Genomic DNA, 22,784 nt, shown 5'->3' on the forward strand with positions numbered 1-22,784 from the left:
TACTTCAAAAAGCAAACTGAAAGTGTGGTGCCACTGGCCCGAAGGTTTGAGTCAGTTCAATCAACATGGGACCAAAGGATCAAAGTCTGATTTCATCAGAGCAGGAAGTAGTAGTGAATCTTTCCAACGCATGACTTCCCCCCACTTCCAGTCTGATGGCTTGGTGCACTGAATGACACTCCCTGTCTTTAAGACTCTCTCTTGCGGTGATGTCTCTGCTATGAGGCACAGAGGTCTATGTGTGTGGGTGTGTCTGTGCCAGCATGCAAGTGTGTGTGTAGCCTATGTCTGTGTGTGTGTGGTGTGTGTGGTAACTACTAGGGTAATTATCCTGCTATCGGGTAGTGTTTGTTATAATTATACCTTAGTGGTGTTGTGGCATTGTGTCTCTCTGGCTGGTGTTTTGATTGTAGCATGGCCAGATTAATCCTGTTTTCCCTGTTTCTTTTCTTAGGGAAGAGCAGGGATCTGTGGGGCTCTGCTGGGACAGGCAGGCTACCTGTACAGGTGGGGCTGTGGGCTGGGGGGCCTCCCTCTCACCTCAGTGTGGAGGTGTGGGAACCACTCAGCCGTCAGTAGTGCATGAGAAACAAGACCCCTGAGGGAGAGTGGCGTAATCTCCTCCAACGCTTTTCTTTTCTCTCTGTTTCTCCCAACCAGCTCTCAGAGGAACACACACACAAACATACACACTCAATCCAATAAACAGGTAACCTCATGCAAACACGTTCATCTCAATCGGTGTACATTCACAAACATTCGTCTGCAAATGAATACACACGCTTTATAATCACATAAACACAATGTATGGTAAGTATGTGATATTGCAAATACAGGTCTATATAATGCCAAACACAAGAAAGTCCATTAGTGAATAGATGAGTAATAACCATTTACTCTATGTAAGATCCTTCTTGTAAAAATACATTTCCAAATCCAACACACCTGGATTTGAAACAACAAGATGTGGCTGGTTGAGCTGTTTTAGTATGCAACATGTATATAATAGGAAAATTGGCTTTAATATTTTCTAGTCACGTCCATCAACTTCAACACAACAGAGTCTAACCCAGTCTACTGTTGTAATGTTACATTCAAGTGCATTATTCACATCAGAAGCTAGTGAATAAGGGAATTGTAATACACAGGATTAAGTCAACTATAGTCAAACCACCCACCGTGTGTAAAACTTGATAATTGCTAGTCAAGTGCTATGACAAAACAGGAACGCTCTCCTCAGTAAATAGCATGTACATAACACATATCGTATCAATAGAGACATTGTTCAGCTTTGCGTGATGGTGAAATAAAAGATGATCTCACATCCTCTGCGACAACGCTGCAGTTATACTCCACAGGCCCGCACACGGTCACACGCACGGTCACACACCCACCCGCTCTGCCTCAATTACACACGCACGGTCACACACCCACCCGCTCTGCCTCAATTACACACGCACGGTCACAAACCCACCCGCTCTGCCTCAATTACACACGCACGGTCACACACCCACCCGCTCTGCCTCAATTACACACGCACGGTCACAAACCCACCCGCTCTGCCTCAATTACACACGCACGATCACACACCCACCCACTCTGCCTCAATTACACACGCACAAACAGAACCACGTGTACATAACTAAACGTGTAAGATGTAACAATCAGGACTTCTGCATGGGTGGGGAGGGGAACGAAGAGGAGCAAGAATATAAAAGCTATAATACAGACTTTATAGCGGTGGGTCTGAGGAGCTATGGATCTGGGTGGGGTTGGGCCAGCAGAGAGGAGCAGAGCGGAGGTGCAGGGAGAGGCAGTGCAGTGGGCTGGCAGCTGTTGCCGCTGTGCTGTGAGGGGGCCCTCAGGTCTCGGCCTATCCCTAATGGCCAGACCAGCTGTCAGAGTTGTGTCTGTAGGGGCGCGGGGCTGCAGGAGGCGGGGAGGGCATGAGAACCACCACCCCCCCTGTCCTGGGGGGCGGGTCCCCGGCCTGTCTGCCCTCCTCTGAAAGGGGGTGATTGATGGCGCAGGGTTGACACCATGCCTCCAGAACAATTGACTCAGGCGGGACAGAGGACCAACACAGACGGGGTCCCCTCCAACTCTTTTCTCCTCTTTTTTTTCAGAGGCAAATGCAGGATCAATTGCAGTTGTAATTCAGTCATTTTTCTTATTTTGACATATTTTGTGGAACGTATGCTTCTCCAAACCGAGGTTCAAAGTTCAAAACAGTGTCCGTGAATAATACATTCCCCAACTTATTTGTTTTGTGATTATTTGTCAGATTAGTTGGAATCAGGTCTTGGTTTTTGACGACTGGTTTAAATGACCCTCGACATTCCTTCAGAGAAACCATCTTTTTTTGGGGGGGTGCCATTTGTGCCCTCCATCTATAAACCCAGCAGGCAGGCAGGCAGGGCGGGGCTGGGTGGAGAGGTGTGGTGGATCATAGTGGACATGGTACTCCAGGGCTGCAGTGAGGAGCAGCTCCCTGGCCTTTAGGCGTGCGCTCACTGTGCTGGGTTATCTGTGGGTATCAGGCCATGAGCCTCGGCACCGGGAGCCTGCTAACACAGACCTGACCCCACACACTAAACCCCAGGAACCCCTCTGGAGCCCTTTCAACAAGTCGCCAGCACCTCCCGTTCCTCCGCTGAGATTTATAGCCCTAGGGAGAGGGGGAAGGGGGAGAGAGAAGGGAGGGAGGGGACACTGTCCGGCAGCTGTTCACAGTGGTCTTAAGAAGCTATTTCACACGGAAACAGAGCCATGGCACTCTAGATTCCTCCAGCTGGCTCGTCTCCAGCCCTGATCTGTAACACATTCCCTCACACAGACCATCCACTCTGCTCTGCTGTACTCTGCGGCCTCCTCCTCCTTGCTCTGCTGGGGATGGACTGACTGACTACTGAGCGGCGAGTGGACCACCGGGTTCTCTTACAGGAGCTCTGGGGTGTTCTCTCATGTGGGGGGTGTAAACCCCCATAGGTGGGGGGCTACTTCTTACATAGCAGGAATATCAGAGTAGAGGTCTGCTTTTTTGGGGGGAGTGATTCTGTTGTGTTCTCCAGGGGACTGGAGGGTGGGAGGATAACAGGTCCACTGTAGCACAGGTCTACTACAGGGGTTGTCTTTAGGTGCCTCTCCCCTCGGGGCATGTGATCTAACACTCCAACAGAGCCATGGCACATTTCCACACAGAAACAACAGGGGCAACAATCACTAACCAGGAGAAAAGAGTAAATTAGAAAAGGGAGGGTGGAGAGTGGGAAAAGATCCTGAAAAAAAGAATCTAACCGTTCCCCTCTCTCTCTCTCACACACACACACACAAACTACCCCCCTGCGGGAGACGTACACACATGCAAGATTTAATAGCCCGTTTAGAGGACTTGTGTGAAAGTCAAACACCTTTTCCCACAATCCGTAAAAAGATCCATCACTCACAATTGTTTACTTTAGGTAACAAGCCTCAGTTTCTGTGTGTGTCTGGTGGGAGAGGGAGAGAGAGAGAGAGAGAGGGAGAGAGAGAGAGAGAGAGAGAGAGAGAGAGAGAGAGAGGGGGAGAGGGAGATGGAGAGCAAGAGAGTGAGAGAGAGAGAGAGAGATATAGAAATATCGAAGCCAGAGAGCTAGAGAGGGGAGAAAGTGTGAAGGAGACAGGATGGGGGAGATTATGATGAATTAACATGAAGAAAAAAAGGTCTTTTCCGCTTTTAAGCCTCCAGCAAACTGCTTCACCAGTACAGTTAATGAATACACACAGCGGAGAAAGTACAAGATCAAACCACATGAACACACATTTCACCAATACATTATTTAGCCTTCTAGTCGCTCTGTTGGCTCAGCAGGATTTTCTTGAAAGATTAGGAAACAGGAAATGAACAAACCACACTCAGATAGGAAGAAAGGAAAAATCATATTTTGTTCCTCTCCATTTACTTATCATCCTGGGAAAGGCAGAGGTGTTCCCATTCCCACCCTCAGAGATGATCCCAACTTTCCATTCAGAGCAGAGCAAGCGAGGTGATGTCTTATCATCCCGGGAAAAGGAGTGTGTGTGTGTGTGTGTGTGTGTGTGTGTGTGTGTGTGTGTGTGTGTGTGTGTGTGTGTGTGTGTGTGTGTGTGTGTGTGTGTGTGTGTGTGTGTGTGTGTGTGTGTGTGTGTGTGTGTGTTCTTGTGTGAGTGTGTGTTCTTGCACTACTTGTAGAACAAACTTTATTTAATGATAAGAACACAACACCACAATAATAAGTCAATGTGTCAGCAATAGATATGGTTGGAATAGATCACATTCCCCTCCGAACCACAAACATTATTTTAACAGTCAAAGTTGTCCATTTTACAAGACCCTTGACCCTTGGGCCTGTAAGCCGCTTTTTGTTTCTCCACCTGGACATAACACACACTTAATCAATAGAGGGATCTATCGTATATGTACTTAATTACAATTCCATGGCCAACACGTAAAGCATACAAATGGATTCAACCTACAGAGCCTGATGATAGAGAGATCATAAGATCATAAAGGAACTGGGAGGAGCTATAGTTAGCTAATAAAGACAACAGACCTGAATGTTGCGTTTTGATTGGCCGTGACGTCTGTCTGTAGGGGGTCAGAGTTGCTGATTGGCCGTGACGGTGTTGTGTGGTGGGGGGCTCTAATCCTCTCCACACTCAACAGGCGCTCTGGGAGCTTTTCCCACATAAATCAGCCTGGTCTGGGTGGTAAAGTCATCACCTCCCCTCACTCAATCCAAACATCCTCACATCACAGAGCAGGATAGGCTAGCCTAGATCTCAAAGGCCACTAGACTAGGCTAGAAGAGCACTCACTCACAGCACAGGGGCTTGCCACAGTCTGTTTTAGCATTAGTTCTCTCAGGTCATACGGCACGTTACAAACTCACCTTCCCATCATATGAGATAGGTTAGGCTAGCCTAACCTAACCTAACAGGGCACAATACAGGGCAATTGTTTGTTTTTGTCTTTTTGTGGTATCCAATTGTTTTTAGTAGCTACTATCTTGTCTCATTACTACAACTCCCATACGGGCTCGGGAGACGAAGGTTGAAAGTCTTGCGTCCTCCGATACACAACCCAACTAAGCTGCACTGCTTCTTAACACAGCGCGCATCCAACCCGGAAGCCAGCTGCACCAAGGAAACACCGTGCACCTGGCAACCTTGGTTAGCGCGCACTGCGCCCGGCCCGCCACAGGAGTCGCTGGTGCGCGATGAGACAAGGATATTCCTACCGGCCAAACCCTCCCTAACCCACGGACCTCCCGGTCGCGGCCGGTTACGACAGAGCCAGAGCTGGCGCTGCAGTACAGCGCTCTTAACCACTGTGCCACCCGGGAGGCCCCAGGGCAATTGTTTTGATGACCTCCCCAACAGCATTTTCTGCCCTACAGTCTTACTGTCTACAGTACATTTACATTTTAGTCATTTAGCAGACACTCTTATCCAGAGCAATTTAGGAGCAATAAGGGTTGAGTGCCTTGCTCAAGGGCACATTGACAGATTTTTCACCACATCGGCTTGGGGATTCTAACCAGCAACCTTTGGGTTACTGGCACAATGCTCTTAATCGCTAGGTTACCTGCTGCTACATAGTAGGGATTAGCCTACAGACTGCCAGTGGGCAGAAACAGACTCCAGATCAGGGCTTCAAAACAAAACTCTATCTCATTAGATAGATCTTAGTGGTCAGTGTGTCTGTTATGTTTGTCCATGTGACCCCTGCAGGGTATCAAACGTGCTCCCCTGCGGTCTGGGTGCGAGGTGGGGGGAGTTTATGCAGGCAGCTTTACTCTCTCTTTACACATACACCTACACACACACCAGGGTGGTCCTCCTCACTAAGTGGCTTTAACCTCAAGCTTTCACTCTCCTCTCTGTAAACAGAACATACAGTATCATTCTAATGTGCTGCTGAATGGATAAAAGCAGACTAGCATGCAGGCCAGGCCGGTGTTGCATCACAATAGTACAGAAGCACATGCTGTAGGTTACTCATGGTAATCAGATTTGGAATAGTATACTTTGGACTAGTTAGTACAGCTGAACATACAACTAACTATACGTAGGGAATTGTCAACAACAAGATCTTACAAAAAGCTACTTTGAATAGCCAAGCCCTTGGATGTATGTCCTTAGTGTAAATATAGAATTTTAATAGGGACAGATAGATCTATATCATCGAAAATAATTCATCAGAGAATTGCTGAATGCCATAGGGGTGAGGGTAATTTGATGTATGTGTAACGGTTCTCCTCCTCTCCTGAGGAGGAGTAGGAGAGATCGGACCAATGTGCAGTGTGGTAAGTGTCCATTTTAGTTTATTCAAACTGAACACTAAAGAATACAAAAAAACAAAGTGACTGATGCAAATGAAAACCGGAAACAGTCCTGCAAAGTGAAACAAACATCCAACAGGAAACAATCACCCACCAAACACAATAGAAAACAGGCTCCCTAAATATGGTTCTCAATCAGGGACAACAATTGACAGCTGCCTCTGATTGAGAACCATACCAGGCCAAACACAGAAATAGCAAATCATAGAAAAACTAACATAGACAACCCACCCAACTCACGCCCTGACCACACTAAAACAAAGACATAACAAAATAACTAAGGTCAGAACGTGACAGTATGTATTTCATGTCAATACAGTATGTACTGTATGTAGACTGCTAATAAAGACACAGGTCCACATATCTGTAGAATTCCTCAGTGCATTTCTGTCTCCTATAGGAGTGAGGGTTCAAAGGGTAATACAGGGAGTGTTACTTGGTTCCCATCAGTGGCCAGGGGTTATAAATCCTGACTGCTGTCAGTGTTGTTTATCTGATGTGAGTTCCCCTCGGAGTCCTGCGAGAACTCTGCCACCAGCCTTTTCCTCTCTCACACTCTCTGTCCCTAACACAAACAAACATTAATATCCCTATCTCTGTTTGCGTTTGTGTGTGTGTGTTTGTGTGCGTGTGCGCACCCACACGTATGTTTATGTATCTGAAACTATGTGCAGTAATGTAGGCTACAGAATCAACATGAAGTTCTAAATTCACCTCGTCCCAAAAACGCATCGCACAAACAAACCATTGTTGCTGTGCACAGCCGAAACAACACAACAGTACACTACACACTCACCACCACAGAAGTAGTCTGGTCACGGTGTTCCCTTTAATTCTCCAAACAATCAGGGAGACTTCACATTTCCAGAGGTGAAGGGCTGGGGCTGGCTCTTCCACTGATGAGTTCAGAGAAAATACGTCAAACCAGAATCAGGCCTCTGGGCCTGCAGGGTGAAGAAAAGACTAGGCCCCCATGCATATGAACCGAAGTCTTGGAGACGTTTACATGGTTTTGCGCATGTGCCAGGTGAAACAAATTTCAACTTCAGTACCTGTGCTCTAAAAACTTGGGTAAACAATACTTTGCTGTGGATATTTTGTCTCACATTTTGAGTAGTTGAAGGACCAATAGCATGGACAAGTTCAAATATAATTGTTTTCAACATTCTGGCTTATAGAGGACCATTTCCAGAATCAAACACTCATGTTCCAGACAGTGTATTTAGAAATTCACCATCTGGTCCTCAGGCAAGGTCAAACCTGCCCCGGTATCAGTGCATTCGAGATGACAATGATGACTTTGACGTGTCATACTCATCTGCCACGTTCACATGCTAGTCTGAAACAGGAAACTCCGAAATTTAAGACTGGATAACTGTTTGAAGTTATACGCTTGCAGTTAGCAAGTCGGACATTTCCGAGTTTCCTAGTTACGACTAGCAAGTGAACGCAGCCCAAGGCAACATCTCGAACGCACCGATACTGTGGCACGACGAAGAGGAGACACGTCCAGAGAACGAGTTTGGTTGATGTAAGGCTCATGCTCTCAAAATGTCGGCGCCCGGAGAAGACATGTTTCCGAGTTGAGCAGGACGATTATGAGATGGAGTTACATCAGGATGCCCCCCGGGCTGCAAGCAACGTCGGGAGAAGAGGAATATTGGGACAGGGACACAGAAATGTCCATTTCTGAGGAGGAAAGGAAGGGAAAAAGAGGAAGAGGTGGTTGAAGAGAATGAGGAAAGCAGAGGTTGGATTTGAATCTGATGAAGAAGGCACTAAAAATGGAGATGGGGTGTTGAATGTGATTGGTGTCAAACAGAATGAGTCATGAGCCAGACTGAGTTCTAGAGGAGAAATTAAAGTGAATGAGGGAGAGTTAAGTGAGGTGGAAGGTGTGGTGAAGAGCTTGACATCGTTGGACAAAATACAAAATAATCTAGTTCAATAGGAGTGACATTTTTGGAGAAAGTGGACCCTTGCCTTTTGGCAGATCCATTTGTGGTTTCAGGATGGGTGGGAAATGAGTTGGATGCATTAGAATCCATGAAGGTAACCTGAAGTGGACTTGTGATATTTGCTTGTGTTTCTTCTGTACAGAGGGAGCAGGCGCTCCATGTCTCGCAACTTGGGTCAAGATCTGTTTCGCGCTTTGCTCTTAGGAACAGGGCACCATTGAAAGGAGTGATGGGGAAGCGTTAAGTGTGGAGGTGGAGCAATTGCATTTGAAGATTCCTGGTGTTTGTGATGCCTACAATTTGGTGCAACACAGACACGATGGTGAGTGTGGTGAAACAGAGGAGTCACTGCCAGTCCTTGAGCCTGAGTCTTTACCCGACAAGATCATGTTAGGATGTATCCTGTTTGAGCTTTTGTGGCGAATCCACTGCTCTGTTTCAGGTACCACGTTTATGGTCATGTTGCAGCAGTGTGTAGGAGGGAGATTCTAAGATGTGGGAAGTGTGCAGGAGGGCATGGGATAGAGGATTGTGTCGTTTCGGTAAAGTTCAATGTGCCAACCGTAGGCTTGCCCATGTTGCTGGGGCTCGGAAGTGTCCGATGCGTGAGAGGCAGGTTGAGGTGGCTAGAGTCAGAGTAGTGAGTAGTAGATCTGTGCCAGCACACGGATAGCCCAACGAGTGATATATGCTTCAGTAAGGTTGGCTTCTTAGAGTTCATAGCAATGGTTATCAACTGTACTGCAGAAATGGAACATAAATCACGGAACATATATGTTGCGGTGGCAGCTGCAGAGAAGTATTTGGGTTACAACGTTTGACTTCAGAAGAGTTACAAACTGTTGGCATGGTGCAGGGAGCAGATAGGGTCAAAGTGGGGTAGTGGGTTTTTAATGAGTTGGAAGGGTGTTAATTTCCCCCCCCCCATTTTTCCTCTATGAATCACATAGTATAATGGATTTATATTATTGTTTCTATACAGTCAAGCTTAGGCCAAGTCATTATGTTGCTTATTTTTCCTAAAAAGACACGGTTTAGATAGTAACATTTCTACCGCAACTCACCTGCTTGCTTGAAAATCACGTTGGGAAGTCTTATTCTTCTAATACATCATGGCGGTCCGCAAACACCTACTGTGCTGGAATGTACGATCAATCATGATCTGGCCAATTCTGTACTACCATGATAAATAACATTTTAAAAAAACACATAAATCCCTACCAGATCCATCAGTCTGACAGTAGGTCCACTTACTACAGGTACATCCATGTAAACTCCATCAGTCTGACAGTAGGTCCACTTACTACAGGTACATCCATGTAAGATCCATCAGTCTGACAGTAGGTCTACTTACTACAGGTACATCCATGTAAGATCCATCAGTCTGACAGTAGGTCTACTTACTACAGGTACATCTATGTAAACTCCATCAGTCTGACAGTAGGTCCACTTACTACAGGTACATCTATGTAAACTCCATCAGTCTGACAGTAGGTCCACTTACTACAGGTACATCTATGTAAACTCCATCAGTCTGACAGTAGGTCCACTTACTACAGGTACATCCATGTAAACTCCATCAGTCTGACAGTAGGTCCACTTACTACAGGTACATCTATGTAAACTCCAGCAGTCTGACAGTAGGTCCACTTACTACAGGTACATCTATGTAAACTCCATCAGTCTAACAGTAGGTCCACTTACTACAGGTACATCTATGTAAACTCCATCAGTCTGACAGTAGGTCCACTTACTACAGGTACATCTATGTAAACTCCATCAGTCTGACAGTAGGTCCACTTACTACAGGTACATCTATGTAAACTCCATCAGTCTGACAGTAGGTCCACTTACTACAGGTACATCTATGTAAACTCCATCAGTCTGACAGTAGGTCCACTTACTACAGGTACATCCATGTAAACTCCATCAGTCTGACAGTAGGTCCACTTACTACAGGTACATCTATGTAAACTCCATCAGTCTGACAGTAGGTCCACTTACTACAGGTACATCTATGTAAACTCCATCAGTCTGACAGTAGGTCCACTTACTACAGGTACATCTATGTAAACTCCATCAGTCTGACAGTAGGTCCACTTACTACAGGTACATCTATGTAAACTCCATCAGTCTGACAGTAGGTCCACTTACTACAGGTACATCTATGTAAACTCCATCAGTCTGACAGTAGGTCCACTTACTACAGGTACATCTATGTAAACTCCATCAGTCTAACAGTAGGTCCACTTACTACAGGTACATCTATGTAAACTCCATCAGTCTGACAGTAGGTCCACTTACTACAGGTACATCTATGTAAACTCCATCAGTCTGACAGTAGGTCCACTTACTACAGGTACATCTATGTAAACTCCATCAGTCTGACAGTAGGTCCACTTACTACAGGTACATCTATGTAAACTCCATCAGTCTGACAGTAGGTCCACTTACTACAGGTACATCTATGTAAACTCCATCAGTCTGACAGTAGGTCCACTTACATAGCTATTGGGACCCCAGTAGCGACTCCCCTCAACCTAGCATAAAGCACATGGTTTTTAATCTTCTTCCCATTAAGCTTTTCCATTGGCAGAATCTTCCCTTGCTGAGCCTGGCTACCACAAAATATTAGCAATCTACCAATCGTCCAATTTCTCTACGGCATTAGTTAGTGGGATGGGGCGTAAATGAGGCCCTGTGGTCTCATCAAACACCATCACAACTTCCCACTCGGACAAATTACTACTCTTGCTTCCTACTTTGACCCTCTTTTTGCTTTCTACACTAAATACTCCACTGCTTTCAGTATCAAATCAAATCAAATGTTATTTGTCACATGCACCGAATACAACAGGGGTAGATCTTACCGTGAAATACTTACTTACAAGCCGTTAACCAACAATGCAGTTTTGAGAAAAATAAGAGTTAAGAAAAATATTTACTCAATAAACTAAAGTAAAAAAATAAAAGAGCAACAAGTGACTATGCATAGATAATAGATAATAAACAGAGAGTAGCAGCAGAGTAAAAAAAATGGGGGGGTCAATGCAAATAGTACAGGTAGACATTTTATTGGATGTTCAGCAGTCTTATGGCTTGGGGGTAGAAGCTGTTCAGAAGCCTTTTGGACCTAGACTTGGTGCTCCGGTACCGCTTGCCTTGCGGTAGCAGAGAGAACAGTCTATGACTAGGGTGGCTGGAGTCGTTGGCAATTTTTAGGGCCTTCCTCTGACACCGTCTGGTATAGAGTTCCTAGATGGCAGGAAGCTTGGCCCCAGTGATGTACAGGGCCGTATGTATGCACTACCCTCTATAGCACCGGAGGCCAAGCAGTTGCCATACCAAGCGGTGATGCAACCAGGATGCTCTCCATGGTACAGCTAAATCATTTTTTGAGGAACTGAGGACCCATGACAAATCTTTTCAGTCTCCTGAGGGGGAATAGGCGTTGTCGTGCCCTCTTCACGACACTCTTGGTGTGTTTGGACCATGATAGTTTGTTGGTGATGTGGACACCAAGGAACTTGAAGCTCTCAACCTGCTCCACTACAGCCCCGTCGATGAGAATGGGTGCGTGCTTGTCCCTCCTTTTCCTGTAGTCCAAGATCATCTCCTTTGTCTTGATCACATTGAGAGAGAGGTTGTTGTCTTGGCACCACCCGGCCAGGTCTCTGACCTCCTCCCTATAGGCTGTCTCATCGTTGTCAGTAATCAGGCCTACCACCATTGTGTAGTCGGCAAACTTAATGATGGCTAACCTAACCACCTGGGGTCAGTCGTCAGGAAGTCCAGGATCCGATTGCAGAGGGAGATGTTTAGTCCCAGGGTCCTTAGCTTAGTAATGAGCTTTGAGGGCACTATGGTGTTGAACGCTGAGCAGTAGTCAATGAATAGCATTCTCACATAGGTGTTCCTTTTGTCCAGGTGGGAAAGGGCAGCGCTGAGTGCAATAGAGATGCGTCATCTGTGGATCTGTTGGGGCAGTATTCATATTGGAGTGGGTCTGGGGTTTCTGGGATGATGGTGTTGATATGAGCCATGACCAGCACTTCAAAATACTTAATGGCTACAGATGTGAGTGCTATGGGTCGGTAGTCATTTAGGCAGGTTACCTTAGTGCTCTTGGGTACCAGGGACTATGGTGGTCTGCTTGAAACATGTAGATTTCACAGAGTCGGTCAGGGACATGTTGAAAATGTCAGTGAAGACACTTGCCAGCTGGTCAGTGCATGCTCAGAGTACCCGTCCTGGTAATCCATTTGTTGACCTGTTTAAAGGTCTTACTCACATCGGCGTGATCACATGATCTCTCTTCTTCCTATGTCTTTCCACTACAGACCATGCAGATCCTTGACCCTCATGCTCCCGCTCCATGTCATCAGAACGGTCATCCATATTGTTCACATTCCAGCACAGCTGTTGCTTCTCCAACCTTCTCTCCATTTCTTCCATTTTGACCACACTGCTCGCCGCCATTTCCCCACTCAACTCCTGCCAATATTTGTCTTCATGTTGGGAGTTCTAGAGAGCATGCCCTTCTCGTGCACTACTTTACCTGTGTAGTGCACACACATTGTTGGGATAATCCATTCTGAATTGTCAGTGACATAATATTACATTTTGTGCTAATTAAAATGGCGTACACTATTTCCTATTACCACTGTATGTATTGATGTAAAATACATGTTTATTGAATCTCGTTGAGTTGTTTATTTATTTTGAATGGACTGTATATCTGGACTGTACATTTGTAAATATCCTCATGAATGGATCCACCTGTCGTTAGGTCATAGTATGATCATTTCCGCTTTCAGGCTATTTATGCCATATGTGCTTTTTCACCTGATGTTGGTGGTATATAGACAACATGCTGTTGATACAGTGTTTAGTTGTTACAGTAAGTAGGCCTAGCCAACTGAAAACTTACTACTACAACCATTTTTTTTATGTTCCTGGACTGTACATTTGTAAATATCCTCAACATCACTTTTGCACTGTAGACCTACAACATGTTTTTGATCACGCTACTCCGTCTGCTCTCCCATTCTGGTCCCAGTGTGCTCCAAAATCCAACTAACTGGGCTGTGGTCCATTATCCTTAAAGATGCAATATGCAGATATCGCTCCACCATTTCCTGGTTGGTAAAATTCAAATACTTCGCCTAATTTCAGTTTATGTGACAAAACAAGAAAGTATAGTGTAGAAAATCATTGTACCGTCTAAACCAATGTGAAATATCTCTTCCATAACCAAAAATATTGTATTTTCAACTGTTCGAAGCTGGTGTACAAAACCGAAAGTAAAAGATGCAAAAACGAAACTTAAGATCGGGAAGCATAGAAATAGCAGACATAGAACAGATCTACTGCCTCTTACACTTGCTTTCAATAAGAATGACAGATCTACAACACACTTTTCTATGTGAATTTGGTCAGGTCACTCAAAAAGTTACATAGTGCAGCTTTAATAGGTCAATATTTTTTACACCTCAAATAGTGTCAAGGCTCTACACTGGCAAGCCTGTGTCTGTGTCTGTGACTTACACTTAACTACAGAGTTGTTATCACAATGTAATAATTTTTTTACAGTAAGTACAGTGTTAACAGCATATTGTCAATTGTTACACTGTATTGTTACACTGTATTTACAGCAGTAAAAAAATGAATAGTGAGAGTTTACAGGTTTCCAATCCTGCGCCATCATTACTCTGTCACATTTAGTGATGTGACTCATCGGTAACACCTCTGTTGTCAAAGCACTGTCAGAGTAGAACAACCTCTATGGAACAGAGCCAAACAGCTTGCAAGCTGTAAGCACAGGGAAACACACACACACTTTTTCACCCAGTGATATGACAGAGATATAGGTGCAGGGCGTGCCAGGCCAGTGCCGTGCATAAATTGGAAATACCAGAACATACACACAAACAAAAGTATCCCCAAACTACTTTGTGGTGCTGGGGAATGCCCCTCTCAGTGGTCCCCAAATATAACATCTCCAACAGCAAATTCTAATTTGCGGCACAGCAAATTAGGACAGCTTTTTTCCATCTACGTAACATTGCAAGAATCAGAAACTTTCTGTCCAAAAATGATGCAGAAAAATTAATCCATGCTTTTGTCACTTCTAGGTTAGACTACTGCAATGCTCTATTTTCCGGCTACCCGGATAAAGCACTAAATAGTTAGTGCTAAATACGGCTGCTAGAATCCTGACTAGAACCAAAAAATTTGATCATATTACTCCAGTGCTAGCCTCTCTACACTGGCTTCCTGTCAAAGCAAGGGCTGATTTCAAGGTATTACTGCTAACCTACAAAGCATTACATGGGCTTGCTCCTACCTATCTCTCTGATTTGGTCCTGCCGTACAACACCTACACGTATGCTACGGTCACAAGACACAGGCCTCCTAATTGTCCCTAGAATTTCTAAGCAAACAGCTGGAGGCAGGGCTTTCTCCTATAGAGCTCCATTTTTATGGAACGGTCTGCCTACCCATGTCAGAGACGCAAACTCGGTCTCAACCTTTAAGTCTTTACTGAAGACTCATCTCTTCAGTGGGTCATATGATTGAGTGTAGTCTGGCCCAGGAGTGGGAAGGTGAACGGAAAGGCTCTGGAGCAACGAACCGCCCTTGCTGTCTCTGCCTGGCCGGTTCCCCTCTTTCCACTGGGATTCTCTGCCTCTAACCCTATTACAGGGGCTGAGTCACTGGCTTGCTGGGGCTCTCTCATGCCGTCCCTGGAGGGGGTGCGTCACCTGAGTGGGTTGATTCACTGTTGTGGTCATCCTGTCTGGGTTGGCGCCCCCCCCTTGGGTTGTGCCGTTGCGGAGATCTTTGTGGGCTATACTCAGCCTTGTCTCAGGATGGTAAGTTGGTGGTTGAAGATATCCCTCTAGTGGTGTGGGGGCTGTGCTTTGGCAAAGTGGGTGGGGTTATATCCTTCCTGTTTGGCCCTGTCCAGGGGTGTCCTCGGATGGGGCCACAGTGTCTCCTGACCCCTCCTGTCTCAGCCTCCAGTATTTATGCTGCAGTAGTTTATGTGTCGGGGGGCTGGGGTCAGTTTGTTATATCTGGAGTACTTCTCCTGTCCTATTCGGTGTCCTGTGTGAATCTAAGTGTGCGTTCTCTAATTCTCTCTTTCTCTCTTTCTTTCTCTCTCTCGGAGGACCTGAGCCCTAGGACCATGCCCCAGGACTACCTGACATGATGACTCCTTGCTGTCCCCAGTCCACCTGGCCATGCTGCTGTTCCAGTTTCATCTGACCCGAGCCCTAGGACCATGCCCCAGGACTATCTGACATGATGACTCCTTGCTGTCCCCAGTCCACCTGGCCATGCTGCTGCTCCAGTTTCAACTTCCACCTGACTGTGCTGCTGCTCCAGTTTCAACTGTTCTGCCTTATTATTATTCGACCATGCTGGTCATTTATGAACATTTGAACATCTTGGCCATGTTCTGTTATAATCTACACCCGGCACAGCCAGAAGAGGACTGGCCACCCCACATAGCCTGGTTCCTCTCTAGGTTTCTTCCTAGGTTTTGGCCTTTCTAGGGAGTTTTTCCTAGCCACCGTGCTTCTACACCTGCATTGCTTGCTGTTTGGGGTTTTAGGCTGGGTTTCTGTACGGCACTTTGAGATATCAGCTGATGTACGAAGGGCTATATAAATAAATTTGATTTGATTTGATTTGATGAGATATATGAGGGTATGACGAGGTTGCAGCTGGGATTGATCAACTGCCCATTTTGACCTCTATTGTGAAGGTCATCAGGGAAGGATGAGGGATGATAAGGCGGCCACAGTCAGACATGGAGTTCCTGGGTGATTATAGACCCAAACGAGCTCTGCTACATTCACACCCCCTATCTAGACCTTGCTAATTTATTCAAGGCCAGGAGCAGAATGTCAGTGTGCTACTGCCCCCCTTCACCTCAGTCCCCCGCGGAGAGAAACTGTGTCATAATGCCGGACTCCTTTTCTCATTCAAATCACGCTTATTGTCTCTGTAAGCGACCGGCTCCGCTCTGAGCACACAGAACAACCGAGGCACTATACAGCAGCTGTATGAAATGAGTCCACTGACGTAGGGCTGTGGACTCTGGAGAGGCAAGCAGAGAGAAAGAGAGGCCTGTAGCCCTGACAGTAGCAGTATAAAGGGTGGTAACAGGGATGTCTGCTCTCATTTTCATCATGTCAACACGATTCACAGTCTTATCTGCACAGCATCAAGTGTAAACACACAAACAAACAAGTAGCACCCAGACACACTCCTGTCAGGATAACAAGAGGCGCATTGTCAGGAAAACAGTAGTCCATCACACTCTACTGTAAACATTATGTTATTCTACAAAGATTGTTATCTATTATTATCAAGTTGATAATAACAGATCATATCAAGTAGTAATGACAAAGATTTTTTTATGGTAAGTCTACTCTAGATTGGATATTACAGATCGATTACAATGCTGAAAAAACTCAATATAAAATGCCAGTATAAACTGACTGTCTACATGTATGTCTTAACGTGCTGTTGTATTAATTAGATCATTTACTGTTTCTTAGAAATTATTTTCAAGTGACATATAAGATACCTCAATGGAACCGCATTGTCATTATCTTGAAAGACAACAAGACTGGTCTCTCCCTAAATGTTGCTAATGCCATACAAAAAACACTTTACCCTGTCCATTGAGGGGTGGCTTGCGGACTATTTGTCTTGAGCGGAGTGTAACCCGTTACTGCAAGTGGAAAGGGGAGGAAAGGAGGGCGGAGTAATACCAAGTTGTTTCCCAGCGCAGACTTCAAGCTGAGAAGAAAAAATAGTTATTCAAAAGTTCCAGGAGGAGACGCACAGCAGCCGCGTCCGAGCTGCGAATGCTAATACGGGATAGGACCTATACGATTTATACACCGTTTTTACTTTTAGTTGATTAATGAACTTTTTGAAGATCCCAGACACTGCCTCTTGGAACTTTTATCTCTCGGTGAACTCAAAGGATGTATTACTGCTAAGTTAACACTTCAAAGAGAAGTTGGGACAGATTTCCACCGAGATGGGGGGGAATTATAAAGTTTGGATATTTTTACAAATTTTATTCTTGGTCCATAATTGCGAAGGTAAGGACAATTAATTTATTTGACAGTCACATAAATTACAATGAATGTGTATGTGAGCTTTCTAAATTTGGCTAGCAGACAAGTCTGTACAAATTCTAGCTGTTTCCGTTTTTTTCCCCCCTTCACAAATTGTTAACGTTACATTTTGTCACCTGTGCGCTGCACAATTTAAATGGCATCAGATTGAAGCACATGCTAGACAACATGCTAGCTGATCTCTAGTCTAGGCTACAAAGATTTGTTTTAAGCATTTCATTTACAAAAGCATGGTTGGTTGTTAGTGGCGTTCAAAGTTCGATTTCTGACAGGTTAATATAACACATACGAAGGCTGTCATAACGGGTTAATAGCTGGATAACAAGCATTCGTTTTTGTATAGCCTACAGTAATAGGCTACGAAACTTTGTATTTGCATAATGTTCTTTGTAGACTGGTAGTGAACAAGGAGGATTCTATCCTGGGATATTTGCCCCCTGAAGTTATTCTATCTTCTAACAGTGTTGAGTGACAAAGCCCAATGTGTTCAATGGAAGGAAGTTGGGAGGTGTTTTGTGGAGGTTGATACCAATGTTGTATCTTCTATTGTATGGGTGAGATTTTTGTTTACAGATTGCACCCGATAACAGCAAAGAATCCGCATGTCTCTGCGGGATTGGCATGCGTCTCTGTGGGTAACTTTGCGAGGCTGATCGCCACGGTGAGAACTTAATTACAAGCGATAGTATGGAGTGCCGCTGGCAGCGCTGTGCCAGCAAGCCCGCAAGAACGGAACGCGGAATGTAACAATTGAAAGAAAGTTACTTCGGGCATTCGTCCACAAGTTGTAGGCTAGAAGCACGGTTCACTCACATAACAACGGAATTCCATATGTATGTCTTGTAGGAGATAAGTATTTTCCCTATTTCATTCATGTCTATTATCTTCGTTCGTGGGGGTATAAAGTGAGATTTTTTTGGTGAGTGAAGGGGGGTGATGAGCCAACTTCACCCACTCCTTATCTGAACAAAGAGCTGTAAACAATTGAACTTTGTTGCTGTGGGGGATGGGATGAGTGCTAGAATATAATAACATGATTCAAAAAAGGTCATGTATCTGTCTATGCTGTGTCATAAACTCCCACATATGGCTGACAAACCATTTGGATGGATGTTTGATAGGGTTGTGAGTTTCAGATCTGTTTGTGCGCGAAAGTCTTTTGATCTCGGCCTACAGTTGAGAAAGTAACAAATAGGTCTATTTAGTTGACATCCTGTAAAATGTTAGTTTATGGTAGCACAATTTGATTGGTTGCATACAGGCAAGCTCATCGTTGAACTCCGAATTAATTAATTATCTTGCAATAACCCTGCACATTAATCAACTTGAGTCGGCTACATTTCACTGTAATTAAACAAATTATGGAAACCATTAATTGGCTTATAGGCTATGCCTACCCTCAACGAAACGGGTTGGCAGATACTCTTATAGTTATCCCACATAGTCAGTAATTACCATATCAAGCCTATTATTACTAAAGCGATTTGGAATCTATGTAAAATACATGGAATCCTATCTGGTTTCCCTGTCTACACCCATCTCAGCATGCATCTGCATTCAGTCGCAGATAACGCTATCAGCTCTTGCCAAGAAAGTAAACATAAGCGTACCCATGTCAGCGGGTGTGTCCATAAAGTGTCATTTTAACGAGTGGGAAAATGGAACTGTCTAGCCAAGAGCAACATGTTTGAAATCCAGCACATGGCTTACCGGTGTATTGGAATGATTGATTCTGAACGGCGGAGAAGTGTAATTTGATTATAAAAAATACAATGTTCCTCCATGCCCACTTCTCCTCCCACAAATGATATAGTCTGCTCTATCAAATGTCTGGATTAAATGCATGTTTCAAACCTGCCCTGAGAAAAGGGCCTGATCACCATGGGTCTGCCTCCCTTCATCTCTCCTTCCTCTCCACAGGATTCCGCTGCTTGGATAAATACAGACCTTGTGACAATGGAGGAATGTGCATAGACTCACCCTCGCGATGCATGTAAGTGCAACATCATGTTTTATGGATCACACATGTACGAAATCACTGCAGGCCTACATTGATCCAAATGGTGACGCGATGAGGAGGAACTCTGGAAAACAGTATAGGCCCAGGCCTATTAGTAGGCTTTCAGGATTAGTTGAGGACTTATGGGGTAGAAACGGTTCAAGTAGGCATAGTTTAGTCATTTGTATCAGTAAGCAGAACTTGTGTTATTTAGTTTTGGTTAGTAAATCATTGCATTGCAAACTACTAGAGCTGCACCGCGCTCACAATGGGCTGGAACTCAGCCAAGTGCTGGGTGGTTATCGATACTATGTGGACAATGGCAGGTGTTTACCGTGAGCATTTTACATGTTTGATCAAATGTTTCAGTCTGCAGTCGAACCACTACATGGGGTGTAATGTGTGTAATGAACAACACATGGATACATACAGACAGGTTGAATGGAGTGTTCCAGCCTGGACTTGTTTGGCTTGTGACACACCGTTCACACCGGAGTTGCACCTGTTGAAGATGAAGAGCTTTGTGGAACACAAACAACAGTATTAAACTGCTCATAGCATGACTAAGATGTTCCTTATACGCAATTTGATGGATTGTTTCGTAACCAGCTGAATTCATTTTGAGAGTTTCCCACGGTTTCTATGTCGGAGGGGTCGTGGTTCCAGTCCTTCAGAGCGAGAGCAACGTGATTGTTATCATGAGAGAGCCCGGGGGCTGCTGTTTTTACTTTCCCGCCTGATTTGGACATGTTCTGTGTGAGCTCTCACCGTCGTTCACAGTGATTAGGGGTCTTTGTTTTTCCAATAGGCGAGGGGGCTACGTGGGAAACAATCTCAGTAGTTAGGATAGATACAGTGTGATGATGGCGAGGGATCCATAAGGCTTTTTACCATTGGGCCTATAATGCATTAGTGTTTGAAGTTGGACCAGAGCTGAGAATTGGACAGAACAATAACACTTGGTTCCTTTGGTTTTTACTTTTGTCCGATGAGATTGGCTGACAGGAAGCTTCCCTCCACTACAGTCGTTTTTAGGACTTGGTTGGTGACAAGACCCTCACTTTCATGCTACATTTGAGCCGAAGGCTATTTGACATCACCAAGCATCACTCCGATGCTCAGTAGAGTTTCTCAACCAGGCTATATAGTAGCTCCCCATGTAGGCTAGTGATTGACCACTGATTCCACCACAGTAGTCTATACTATAGTTGCTGCTTGCCTGGAACATTCCACGCTGCCATCTCATTACTTACATCCCAGTTCTGACCTGTCTGAAAACATGGCCATTGTAAAAGATCAGTCACAGACAGCGCATAAAGGTATAAAAGTGTCAGGTAGTGTCTGTGTAAACGCATGTGAAGCCAGTCACCAACAAACTACAATATAGTTCTCAAATCATTACCTAAAGCAGGGGAAGCGGTTGGTAAATGTGTAATTGTGTTAATAGCTCCTCAAACGGTTCTTTGTGAGAGGAGCTCTCTTCTGTTTTCAAACTGCTTAGACTTTCTGGAGCTAAAGACTTCTGTCTTCACATAACTCTGCTACCAACTGGCCTATGCTTCAACCTTCTACGGGTCATTACTGTATCATTGTACATAGTAAAACCCTTGAACTTGGACCGAGCGTGTTCATTAATCTCCCAACTTTAATGGCGTCATGTCACAGGGTTAGTGTTTGCCTTTCGGAGAGTGTGTAGTGTGTTCATGCTTTGTGTTCCTCAGCTTTCTTGGCGCTGCGTGTCTATATGTATGGGGCGTGGAGGGCTATCCATTCATGCGTAATCACCCCTCTGGGTCAGTGTCAACAGCGAGACATAGAAGAGATTCCCAATAGGAAATCGAAATGCCGTACCACACAAAATGGTAACACGTCCACAGCAGGGCAATGACCGGGACAGGCAGCGTAGCCTCAGCCCGGCCAACGGGGGAGCAGAGTGGTCTAACCAGTCCTAGACAGAGGCGACTGGAGGACCCAGCCCCATCCCCTGGGATCCCAGTGTAACTGGAGAACCACAACAGCAGAAAAGATCCTTTCTTCCCCCAGACACCTGACTGTAACCGGGCACCATCAGGAGAGCTGGGGAGAGGGTGAGAAAAGGAAAGGGCACAGGAGAGTGAGGAAGGAATGGCGAGAGAGAGAGAGAGAGAGAGAGAGAGAGATATAGCAGATAGAGATAAAATTGAGGGCTTTAGGAAGAAATTGCAGAGAGCTGGTGAGACATGTGAGATTTTACCTGAAAATCACTGAGGGCAAACCTGTGGATTTTCCTACCTGATGTTTCAGAGCAGAAGCTGTTGATCAGGTCCTTCTCTGAAGTTGTGCAACATGGCTATTATTTTCCTCTGGTCTCAGGTGACAGTAATGTTCTATCTTTTTTTATTGTCATTGTTACTGTCCCAGATTTGTCCCAATGTATTCTCTGTCTGGTGGCCCTGTCTGTGTGGCCCCCTCATGGTTCACTGCTGTGGTCCTGTCTGTCTGGCCCCCTCATGGTTCACTGCCGTGGTCCTGTCTGTCTGGCCCCCTCATGGTTCACTGCTGTGGCTCTGTCTGTCTGGCCCCCTCATGGTTCACTGCTGTGGCCCTGTCTGTCTGGCCCCTTCATGGTTCACTGCTCTGGCCCTGTCTGTCTGGCCCCTTCATGGTTCACTGCTGTGGCCCTGTCTGTCTGGCCCCCTCATGGTTCACTGCTGTGGTCCTGTCTGTCTGGCCCCCTCATGGTTCACTGCTGTGGCCCTGTCTGTCTGGCCCCCTCATGGTTCACTGCCGTGGTCCTGTCTGTCTGGCCCCCTCATGGTTCACTGCTGTGGTCCTGTCTGTCTGGCCCTGTCTGTCTGGCCCTCTCATGGTTCACTGCTGTGGCCCTGTCTATCTGGCCCCCTCATAGTTCACTGCTGTGGCCCTGTCTGTGTGGCCCCCTCATGGTTCACTGCTGTGGCCCTGTCTGTCTGGCCCCTTCATGGTTCACTGCTCTGGCCCTGTCTGTCTGGCCCCTTCATGGTTCACTGCTGTGGCCCTGTCTGTCTGGCCCTGTCTGTCTGGCCCCCTCATGGTTCACTGCTGTGGTCCTGTCTGTCTGGCCCTCTCATGGTTCACTGCTGTGGCCCTGTCTGTCTGGCCCCCTCATGGTTCACTGCTGTGGCCCTGTCTGTGTGGCCCCCTCATGGTTCACTGCTGTGGCCCTGTCTGTCTGGCCCTCTCATGGTTCACTGCTGTGGCCCTGTCTGTCTGGCCCCTTCATGGTTCACTGCTGTGGCCCTGTCTGTCTGGCCCTGTCTGTCTGGCCCCCTCATGGTTCACT

The 22,784-nt window shown here is 45.7% G+C and overlaps 1 protein-coding gene across 1 annotated transcript in view; it reads left to right on the top strand.

The window, feature by feature from the left end:
• The first annotated feature begins 17,156 nt into the window (after positions 1–17,156).
• LOC109885731 (neurogenic locus notch homolog protein 2-like) overlaps positions 17,157–22,784 on the top strand; it is a 47,974-nt gene continuing 42,346 nt past the window's right edge. The window contains exons 1-2 of the mRNA XM_031834171.1: positions 17,157–17,448; positions 19,405–19,477. Coding sequence (XP_031690031.1) covers positions 17,385–17,448; positions 19,405–19,477 — 137 coding nt within the window. The 5' untranslated portion in view covers positions 17,157–17,384. The remainder of the gene's footprint in view (positions 17,449–19,404; positions 19,478–22,784) is intronic.

This window comes from Oncorhynchus kisutch, linkage group LG10, assembly GCF_002021735.2.
Source record: "Oncorhynchus kisutch isolate 150728-3 linkage group LG10, Okis_V2, whole genome shotgun sequence".
Classification (NCBI taxonomy): domain Eukaryota; kingdom Metazoa; phylum Chordata; class Actinopteri; order Salmoniformes; family Salmonidae; genus Oncorhynchus; species Oncorhynchus kisutch.